The sequence below is a fragment of the Parasteatoda tepidariorum genome, chromosome 2, assembly GCF_982258835.1.
Source record: "Parasteatoda tepidariorum strain Cologne lab strain chromosome 2, Ptep-v5.0, whole genome shotgun sequence".
Lineage (NCBI taxonomy): Eukaryota > Metazoa > Arthropoda > Arachnida > Araneae > Theridiidae > Parasteatoda > Parasteatoda tepidariorum.
The window spans coordinates 61247384-61259402 of NC_141756.1; the positions used below are offsets into that span (position 1 = coordinate 61247384).

The 12019-nt window shown below is 31.1% G+C and overlaps 1 protein-coding gene across 1 annotated transcript in view; it reads right to left on the minus strand.

Moving 5' to 3' along the window:
- Positions 1–12019, minus strand: part of LOC107454814 (uncharacterized) — a 62160-nt gene that overhangs the window by 13034 nt on the left and 37107 nt on the right. Inside the window, exons 2-3 of the mRNA XM_043042538.3 lie at positions 9643–9886; positions 50–120 (exon numbers count right to left, since the gene is read on the minus strand). Of these exons, the coding sequence (XP_042898472.2) occupies positions 50–120; positions 9643–9886 (315 nt within the window). The remainder of the gene's footprint in view (positions 1–49; positions 121–9642; positions 9887–12019) is intronic.

Consider the following 12019-nt stretch of genomic DNA (forward strand, 5'->3'; position numbering starts at 1 on the left):
ATTCAATTAACTTGAAAGAATTTTATAATCAGAGAACAATTTCACTTACGGAATTCATTCATCGGAATTTCTCGACTTTCTGTTATTTGCCAATATTCTTCTTCAGAAATAAACCGAGCTCTGAAAACAAATATAATAATGTTAGAGTTAAAAAAAATAATGTGAAGTGAATTCACAAGACATTAAATTTATTTCGGATAAATAAGTCTTAAAAATGACGTCGATAAGGAAATGTATTTCTTGTCAGAACTGCAAGACGCAGGAATTTTGACTGACAAAACTTTAAAAAAAAAATGGCAAAGCGTTTTAAGAGAAATCTTTTGATGCATCAACGAAACTAAATACAACTTTGTTTAGAGAAGAAGAAATATTTTATATTTATATCAATAAAGGATGCTTATACTTATGTTATTCTTTTAAACAGATTGCAAAATTTAACTAATATTTTGTTATTATTCCACGAAAATTTTTAAAAAAAATTCTAACTACGATCATTGCTTTTTTTTTTTTTTTATTATGATAATATTTTGTAACAGTTCAACATTTTTTGAAAATCCACAGAATTAGGGACAATTTAAAAAAAAAATCTTGATAAAAATGTTAACTGTTTAAAAAGACGTAACTAATTTTTACTATTGCTTAACTTTTAAATATCAGAATGGTCAGCGCAGAAATTTCAGAAAGAAAATGCTCAAACATCTAATAATAAATACCAAAATTATCTTTTAAAACACCATAGCAAGTAAAAACGTCAAGACAAGTGAAATCAATAATTTAATACTCCATACGAATGGAGAACCAACGAAGTCCTCAATTAATTATATGAATTCACTGTTAGAAGTTTCATTCTAAAATTACGGTAAAATAACCTGCAACAGTCTGTTCATCCAATTAACCTTAAAGTTTACGTGTTAAGAACATTCCTTTATCTTTACGGGTTTGAAACCATTTATAACTGGTATGGTTAAGAAATCGTGATTACCAAACTATAAGGTTTTATAACCATTTACAACTAGCATGGTTTAAAACTTAAAAATGAAATTTAACTGAAAATTGGAGTTATGTTAGGCTTTTCGTTAGGTAATGGACATTGCTGGACATTTTTGAGAAAGAAATAATGAAAATTTGTCAAAATCTACACAGCTGGAAAATTTAGATTAAAGGCGTCAACTTATAAACGATTGCCAATATTTAGATTCTGAATATATTGATGAAGCTCTAGTTAGCAAAGTTTTTATGGGTTTAGCTATTGGTCTTCATGGTGGAAAAAGTGAGATATATAGAAGGAATTTCAGCTATAAATTTTTTTAAAAAATGTAATTTTAAAGAAGAATCATAGAGCAAATCTCAAAAGTGATGTGTAGGGATAAATGAGTGAGAGACATGTTTATTGGCTGCCGGTAGATTTCGAACCGAGGACTTCCAGATTCGTAGTAGGATACTGAATAACTTTAGGATGCTGCACAACTAGGAACGGACCATCCTGAATAATTTTGATCCAATGATCGGATCTTCATTTTCTAGGACTTATTCTAAAAATAATAAATATTCACTAAAAAAATTTTTTTTGTGTGTGGAATTATCTTTCGATAAACGAATTTTATAATTGTCTTCAAAGGTTTTTCGATTCGCTTAAGAAGTTCTCTGGATATGGCAAAATACGCAAAAAATAAATTAATATTATAAGGGGTCCAAACTTTGGATCGCTCTCCTGACCAAACTATGGGGACTATATTTCTCAGATTGCGGCTACCTCTTATATTTTGGAGTTCAGAAATCCGAATACGTAGACAAAAAATAATGTTTATTCAGGGAAAGTACGTTTTTGTGTCTGATTTCATAACTTAAAATGTAGCCTGCCCTTAATTAGCATATTTGAGGTCACCTCTTCAAACCATTAAGATCGAGTCCTAAAACGTGAAGATCCGATCATTAGATCAAACATTTTTCAGGGTGGTCCATTTTTTGTTTTACGCACTCTACACCCACTTCCATTCCATTCCCTTAAAGAATTGTAAGATGCATCGAAATAAGCAAAAAGTGAAATGAAAACTACTAATCTACTGGGACCATATTTTTCAAATTGAAACCTTTTCTACTGTTGCAATTTGAAATTAGTGTACCATGATGTGTCATAGAGACGGTCACTATATAAAGCTTCCTAACCGTCCCTGGATTGAGCTATACAACTATGGTGGTAAGAAGCATCCTACTACGAACCCGAAGATCCTTTTTCGATTCCTGCTTACAACCAACATCTCTCCACATATTTTTGTGACTATGCATTGAGTTGAATATACGATGCTTCAATGTATAAGCAAAATGAATATGCCTCTTCAATTTCGAATACATGGGGTTTTCAAATTCAACTATTATTTGTTTTAGAACAGTTTTAACTGCTATACAACTATGGTGGTAAGAAGCATCCTATTACGAACCCGAAGATTCTTTTTCGATTCCTGCTTACAACCAACACCTCTCCACATATTTTTGTGACTATGCATTGAGTTGAATATAAGAAGCTTCAAAATGAATATATGCTTCTTCAATTTCGAATATATGCGGTTTTCAAATTCAACTATTATTTGTTTTAGAACAGTCTTAACTGCTACACAACTATGGTGGTAAGAAGCATCATACTACGAACCCGGAGATCCTTTTTCGATTCCTGCTTACAACCAACATCTCTCCACATATTTTTGTGACTATACATTGAGTTGAATATACGATGCTTCAATGTATAAGCAAAATGAATATGCTTCTTCAATTTCGAATACATGGGGTTTTCAAATTCAACTATTATTTATTTTAGAACAGTTTTAACTGCTATACAACTATGGTGGTAAGAAGCATCCTTCTACGAACCCGAAGATCCTTTTTCGATTCCTGCTTACAACCAACATGTCTCCACATATTTTTGTGACTATGCATTGAGTTGAATATAAGATGCTTCAATATATAAGCAAAATGAATATATGCTTCTTCAATTTCGAATATATACGGTTTTCAAATTTAACTATTATTTGTTTTAGAACAGTCTTAACTGCTACACAGCTATGGTGGTAAGAAGCATCATACTACGAACCCGGAGATCCTTTTTCGATTCCTGCTTACAACCAACATCTCTCCACATATTTTTGTGACTATGCATTGAGTTGAATATAAGATGCTTGAATATATAAGCAAAATGAATATATGCTTCTTCAATTTCAAATATATGCGGTTTTCAAATTCAACTATTATTTGTTTCGGAACAGTTTTAACTGCTATACAACTATGGTGGTAAGAAGCATCCTACTACGAACCCGGAGATCCTTTTTCGATTCTTGCTTGCAACCAACATTTCTCCGCATATTTTTGTGACTATGCATTGAGTTGAATACAAGATGCTTCAATATATAAGCAAAATGAATATATGCTTCTTCAATTTCGAATACAACTATTCAAATTCAACTATTATTTGTTTCAGAACAGTTTTAACTGCTATACAACTATGGTGGTAAGAAGCATCCTACTATGAACCCGGAGATCCTTTTTCGATTCTTGCTTGCAACCAACATTTCTCCGCATATTTTTATGACTATGCATTGAGTTGAATACAAGATGCTTCAATATATAAGCAAAATGAATATATGCTTCTTCAATTTCGAATACAACTATTCAAATTCAACTATTATTTGTTTCGGAACAGTTTTAACTGCTATACAACTATGGTGGTAAGAAGCATCCTACTACGAACCCGGAGATCCTTTTTCGATTCTTGCTTGCAACCAACATTTCTCCGCATATTTTTGTGACTATGCATTGAGTTGAATACAAGATGCTTCAATATATAAGCAAAATGAATATATGCTTCTTCAATTTCGAATACAACTATTCAAATTCAACTATTATTTGTTTCAGAACAGTTTTAACTGCTATACAACTATGGTGGTAAGAAGCATCCTACTATGAACCCGGAGATCCTTTTTCGATTCTTGCTTGCAACCAACATTTCTCCGCATATTTTTATGACTATGCATTGAGTTGAATACAAGATGCTTCAATATATAAGCAAAATGAATATATGCTTCTTCAATTTCGAATACAACTATTCAAATTCAACTATTATTTGTTTCGGAACAGTTTTAACTGCTATACAACTATGGTGGTAAGAAGCATCCTACTACGAACCCGGAGATCCTTTTTCGATTCTTGCTTGCAACCAACATTTCTCCGCATATTTTTGTGACTATGCATTGAGTTGAATACAAGATGCTTCAATATATAAGCAAAATGAATATATGCTTCTTCAATTTCGAATACAACTATTCAAATTCAACTATTATTTGTTTCGGAACAGTTTTAACTGCTATACAACTATGGTGGTAAGAAGCATCCTACTACGAACCCGGAGATCCTTTTTCGATTCTTGCTTGCAACCAACATTTCTCCGCATATTTTTGTGACTATGCATTGAGTTGAATACAAGATGCTTCAATATATAAGCAAAATGAATATATGCTTCTTCAATTTCGAATACAACTATTCAAATTCAACTATTATTTGTTTCAGAACAGTTTTAACTGCTATACAACTATGGTGGTAAGAAGCATCCTACTATGAAACCGGAGATCCTTTTTCGATTCTTGCTTGCAACCAACATTTCTCCGCATATTTTTGTGACTATGCATTGAGTTGAATACAAGATGCTTCAATATATAAGCAAAATGAATATATGCTTCTTCAATTTCGAATACAACTATTCAAATTCAACTATTATTTGTTTCGGAACAGTTTTAACTGCTATACAACTATGGTGGTAAGAAGCATCCTACTACGAACCCGGAGATCCTTTTTCGATTCTTGCTTGCAACCAACATTTCTCCGCATATTTTTGTGACTATGCATTGAGTTGAATACAAGATGCTTCAATATATAAGCAAAATGAATATATGCTTCTTCAATTTCGAATACAACTATTCAAATTCAACTATTATTTGTTTCAGAACAGTTTTAACTGCTATACAACTATGGTGGTAAGAAGCATCCTACTATGAAACCGGAGATCCTTTTTCGATTCTTGCTTGCAACCAACATTTCTCCGCATATTTTTATGACTATGCATTGAGTTGAATACAAGATGCTTCAATATATAAGCAAAATGAATATATGCTTCTTCAATTTCGAATACAACTATTCAAATTCAACTATTATTTGTTTCGGAACAGTTTTAACTGCTATACAACTATGGTGGTAAGAAGCATCCTACTACGAACCCGGAGATCCTTTTTCGATTCTTGCTTGCAACCAACATTTCTCCGCATATTTTTGTGACTATGCATTGAGTTGAATACAAGATGCTTCAATATATAAGCAAAATGAATATATGCTTCTTCAATTTCGAATACAACTATTCAAATTCAACTATTATTTGTTTCGGAACAGTTTTAACTGCTATACAACTATGGTGGTAAGAAGCATCCTACTACGAACCCGGAGATCCTTTTTCGATTCTTGCTTGCAACCAACATTTCTCCGCATATTTTTGTGACTATGCATTGAGTTGAATACAAGATGCTTCAATATATAAGCAAAATGAATATATGCTTCTTCAATTTCGAATACAACTATTCAAATTCAACTATTATTTGTTTCAGAACAGTTTTGATACATTTTTGCTCAATTTTGATTAACAATTTTTAACATTGTGGGTGTTTTGAATTTTTTGAAAAACTAAAACCAATATGCGCTCTATTTTGTATTAAAATACTGTACTTGACTATTACTTGATTTTTCCAATATGGTTCTGGTTTCTAAATCATACTTCCATTTTTTAGACATTTGTAGCTCTCTTATATCACTTTCGATGGATTCACTCGACATTTTGTCATTAAAACTTGCTTAGAAATTCAAGAATCTAATGGTTTTTGATCATTTGTCATCAGATGCTATACATTAAAAGGGTACATCAATAAATAATGGAATTTAAGTAGGCTTAATGTAAGTAGAACTATTACAGAAAAATCAATCATAAATAGTTTGTCTTGATGATATTTAGCAGTGCCCTCTCAATAAAAAGTAATCATCATAGAGTTAAAAACACGTTATTTACTTAAAATCACATTTGTGGAACTTACATTTTATTTCATTAATTTTATTTTAACGTATTTAAAAAATAATTTAAAATATGAGGGGAAAGCATTTTACTTACAGTTAAAATTGAATGTTCATTTCTTGAGAATGTCTAATCTTCCTTATTTTATCTTTTTTCGCAAAAATAGCATTTAGTCGCTCAGACTTGTTAAGTTATCCAAGTTTCAAAGCTTGAATGCTTCTTGATACTATTTCTTTTTTTCCCGATGCATATCGTAAATGCTAATAAAGCAATCACTTTAAAAGTATAAGTTAAACTTATACTTTTAGATGATTTTTGAAACCTTTTTAATTATTAATTTTAAATCTAATGCTATTAAAAGTAGAAATTTTATACTATAAAATGAAACTTATTTTTTATTTTTTCATCAAATAACTGCCATTTTGTCAAAGTATATACATTTCTAATATAATCTTCCGAAACAAATCTGTTGTTGTTAGTATGCAAATAAAATCTCATTTTTCCTCTCCCTCTCAGTTAAGTTGCGCGAGTTGCGTAATGTAATACGACTTCCCGATAGGGGATATCAATATATATATTTGTTGAAGAAGCTGACTGGTTGTTGGTTGATTCAGATGTATAGCACTGTGTGTGCAAAATATTGCTTCCGCATATTATGTTTTAATAAATACTTTATTTGCCGGCATTGGCCTCTGTGTTATTCAACCAAACAACAAAATCGAAATTTCAAAAACTTTTATAATTCGTAATTAAAACAATGGATGTTTCAAATTATTTAAAAAGTCAGTCCTTTGTCAAACTCATGACACCACTTATAAGAATACATGACTATGACTATTCAGTGTTTGTTGATAAGTTTATTACAATATTGTTAATAGAACTTTTATAATTCGTAATTAAAACAATGGATGTTTCAAATTATTTAAAAAGTCAGTTCTTTGTCAAACTCATGACACCACTTATAAGAATACATGACTATGACTATTCAGTGTTTGTTGATAAGTTTATTACAATATTGTTAATAGAACTTTTATAATTCGTAATTAAAACAATGGATGTTTCAAATTATTTAAAAAGTCAGTTCTTTGTCAAACTCATGACACCACTTATAAGAATACATGACTATGACTATTCAGTGTTTGTTGATAAATTTATAATATTGTTTATAGATTTCAAGCTATAAATGCAACTATCATTAAATATATTTTTAAAAAAATGTGTAAAGTCATCGATCGTTTATTCATGAAAATTAAACTATTCTATAAAGTCGTTTATTATTTTATGTTATGAATTTATTAGTCGAAAAAATTTAACTGATATTATTTTTTAGAAAAAAAAATTCTCATATTTCCATAGACTTGCAAGAGCAATATTACACCAAATATAAAGTTATAAATTCAAAGTTATCAGTCAATCATTTTTTAACAGACGTGTCATAAATTTCATGAAGTTTCTACCAACACAATACATTTTCATAAGCAATTTATATAGTTTACTAAATTTTTTCTTACTTTCTTTTTATTTCAGTTTCTTATAAAATTGTTACAAAATGTGTCAAGAATATTTGAAAAGAATAGATCGACGTGCAAAAATAGTTTTGACTAAGGTCTTTAATTACTCAAACCTTTTAACAGCAACTATTAAAAAAATTATTTATAAATGTAAAACATAATAAAGGAGAAAAAGCCACTGCACTGTTGGAATTTTTATTATAAAATTGCGCTTAAATAAGCTGCAGAAATTTATCAGTATCATATTCTAATAGTCCAGGATCATCAATTGGAGATTTCAGGACACTGGAAACTATTTGTGTGCTGAAGGAATGGAAGAAATATTATGGTGTCAACATAGGTTATCAAACCCCGTTCAGTCGGTCATAAGATTAAGAGATTATCCCTTTCAGCTATATTGTGTACCCAGCTGCAAGGACTAAGTGATTTCATGAAAAGGCTCTGATTGACACGGATAAAATTTTAGTTGTTTATTGTTGTTGTTTCTAATGCCCCTTGCCAATGCCAGCAAGCCTGCTTGGTGAAAGCCAAGCAAAATTAAGGCAGAAGGTGCGTTTCTTGTTTTTCAGGCGCCGTCTAATTGGTCAAGAATACGACTTCAGCCACACACACACAGCTCGTTTATAGGGCGGATTCATTCGTACATCCATTCATTCATTCATCCGCAGATCGTATTTTTGACCTGGACCAAAGAACGAACAATCTATAATTATATACACCAAGAGGTTATGTCAACATGGAGGACTTTGTGACCCAATAGATTTAAAGAGCATTAGTCACCATTTACTACACGGGAAGTCTTCGGCCGGCTGGGATCGAACTCACAACCTGTTTTTCTATATATTGGCTGTTTCTCACTGTTTCTCTATATATTGGCACAATAAACGAGTATTTCTCTAAATATTGGCGGCACTATTAGTTATTATTCCTTTTGTTAGGTTATAGTAAGTAATAATCTAAGCAGCATAGGATAGTTAATTGTAGGTAAAGTATTTATTTTGAATAATTTTGTATTTTTACAGAAATAAAAACTTAGTTTCGAAGCAATTATTTAGATTTATTTTTTAACCCTTTTCTAAAATGGCTGCAGAAATAAACGGCGCTATAGTGCCGCATACTGTCATACCAATTATTGAATATATTGAAACATCCTGAACTCGTACTTACGGTGGTTTATGTGATTTATGGCTGAAGAGATTTTAAATTATTACTAAATTTCAATACGTAAAGAACTTAAATTATACTGAAAATTAAAAACAAAGTGAAAATTAAAATCAAAGTACTTCTGCTCTAACAACAGCTGGACTGTGAAAAAAATTGGATAATACACCGAAGAGCCATTACATTATGACCACCCTCCATCTATAACAATGGGCTCGCCCAGGTTTTCATGGTTTCTCGCCGAGGAACAATGTATTCATGGGGCACATTAGGACCCATAATCCTCATAGAACAATCCCTGAAGTCTGTAAGCTACTTGAACATAGTTGCAGACCAGGTTCAGCCATTCATGGCAACAGTTTTTCCTGCGGGGGATGGTATTTACCAACAGGATAATGCACCATGTCATAAGTGTCGAATCGTCATGGATTGGTTCGAGGAACATTCCAGTGACTTTCAAGTCATGTCTTGGCCCCCAAATTCACCTGACCTTAATCCAATAGAGCATTCGTAGTTCTACTTGGAAAACCAAATTCGTGCTGCCACGCTACCCCCTCGCAATGTGAGGGAATTGCAGGACCAATTGGTGAGCACTTGGTACCAGATACCTCAGACTACCTATCAGCACCTTGTGGAATCAATGCCACTGCGGGTGTTTGAAGTTTTGAAGGCTAAGGGTGGTCCTACATGTTATTAGCAGGGTGGTCATAATGTAATAGCTATTCGGTGTATATTGTTTAAAAGTAATTATGGTGTTAGGATTTGAGGAGATATTGAAGAAATAAAATATTTAAATACAGTTTCGTATTTTAAAAAGTAACCAAGCTGGTCGCCAAAGGCAATTACTTATAAAAATTGCAATATGATACTTACACGATATGTATATCTCCAACATCCTCCTTAGGAGCTCTCCATGTGACGCTGACATGGGATTTTGGCGAAAAATTCTTATTTGTTATGGCTGTTTTCTCATCTTTATCACACATAACAGGTTGAATATATGGAGGATAGCTGACGAATTCTCCTACTCGTGCTGGTTTGTCAACTCCTCTTCGCTCATCAGCGCCAATCTTTCGAACTTGGAGCATAAAAGCACTGAATTCTCCCCGAATCGTTACTGGAATAAAGAAATGATTTGTTAAAAAAAAACTGAAAGTTAATTTTTAGTAACTGAATTTTAATGAAAATTTACACTGGAAAAAAAAAATTATTTTCAAATATGAAAAAGTCCGTTTAAAAAAGAAAAATAAAGTTTTTAGTTCTATATTTTCAATTTTGCAAAAAAAAGCAGTTTTTCTTTTTTGGTTGTATTTAGTAAAATAAAGGAATTTTCTCAATACTCTATGTCATACATTTATTGACTTATTTAATTGCAAACGAAGCTATAACTGTTGTGTTTTATTTAAATTTTACTTATTTAGAGTGCTAATTTTGGTTATTGCATGTAGATTAAATTTAACGATTTCATTTTTCTTATTTGCATCTAAGTTTTTAATCTCTGTAAGTATTGCTAAAAACCCTAAAGATAAGAAATTGAAAGGGAGTTGCCATGGATAGGAGGCGCTGGCGTTTGTCTGCTGTTGAGGGAGTCAAGGCCTGCAAGGGGCTGTTGCGCTGACAAAGAAGAAGAAGAAGTATTGTTAATCTCTGCTAATTTAATTTTACAAATTTTCCAATATCCTAAAACAAATATTAACCATCCAAGCTAATTAAAAGAAATCTAATTAGATCTACTTGTTAAACGTTTTTCAAATTTTAGAGCATTATCATTAGTAACTGGATGCGCCCACTATTTATCACCATTTTTTTATATAATTTTCATAGTGACTTAATAGCTTTATTTTTAAAAAAATATTAAAATACCTCATTTTAAAAAATCCCATTTTCCAAACACGATTTATTTTATTTTAGAACTATATAATACTAATATATGATACACTGTAAAAAATGCCAGATCAAATTGTTAAAGTTATTAGGCACTTGCACATTGGTTGTATGATCCATAAAATCTATTTTACCATAAAATCCCTTTTTACCGTTAAATATTATACCGTCAATTTCACAGTGATGTTTGTTTGATTACAGTGATTTTACGGTTATTATTACTGTCGAAATTACGATACAGAGTTTTTGTTCCGTATGATGGATTTTCACCCAAGGTGGCGGTATTACTTAATTAAGTGATCCGGATTTTTTCGCAGTGTACTAAAAGCTTAACCCCTTAACGATCTTATTATTTACAAGAAAACGGTCATAAAAGTGCCTACTTTTTTTTCTTCAAGAAAATTATATAAAAAAAAATGTGTGTGTACAAAATATGTATTCATTTTTGATTTTTGGAAGTTTTTTTTTAGCCTGAAATTTGAAACTCCATTTGTACCCTAATATGTCCATGTAACTCTGATTCCATAATGTACGCAATATCAAAAAATATTTTACATACAAAGAACGTAAGTTGCTTAGCTTAAAGTCCGAAATACATATCGCAAATGCATATGTTTGGGTAGTGCTCACTTCTAGTTTAAAATAATCTCTAGTTACATTAAAAATTGTCTGGTATAGCAATCTAGTGTGTAAAATAAGAAGTAAAAAAAATCAGGGCACAAGAGATAGATAAACCTAATAGATGCATTATATTTCTTAACGCTCTAGCTCGGAAATAACACGGACACGTAAAATGGGAGACGAAAGCTCACCACGTGATTTTGACGGGAGCGAGATTGAAGAGGTTAGGTAAAAGTTGATGAAATCTTTTAAACTAATAAGTCATTAAAAATATAAAACTAATTTTAATCTGTATTAAACTATAAGGATTTTTTAAAATTAAATTTAAAAATATAAAGCCTAAATTTTCAATATGGGTAGGGTAAACCAACCAGTGAAGGAACATTTGATATATATTGATTAAAAATAAGAATTTGAAATTTTTTCTTTAGATTGATTGGTAACAATAGCTTACTGCCAAACAATAGGAAGTCATCTAGCAATGTTTTGGACTACCTGGTCAAATATACTTCTCTGGAAAATTTTTTGAATTTGTTTATTATCTCTGCAACACCTTGTTTCTTTGAAAAAATTATAAGGTGAGTGTTTGTATTTATATGTTTGAAGTGGAATTAATTGTATGTAATAGTTTTATTTTTCTCACTGTGAAAAAGAGAATTCAAAATATTGTTATTGAAGTTACGTTTTATTTTTCTTAAGCATCATAACATAATAAAGTACTGAGATAAAGGGGTGTTTATTCATT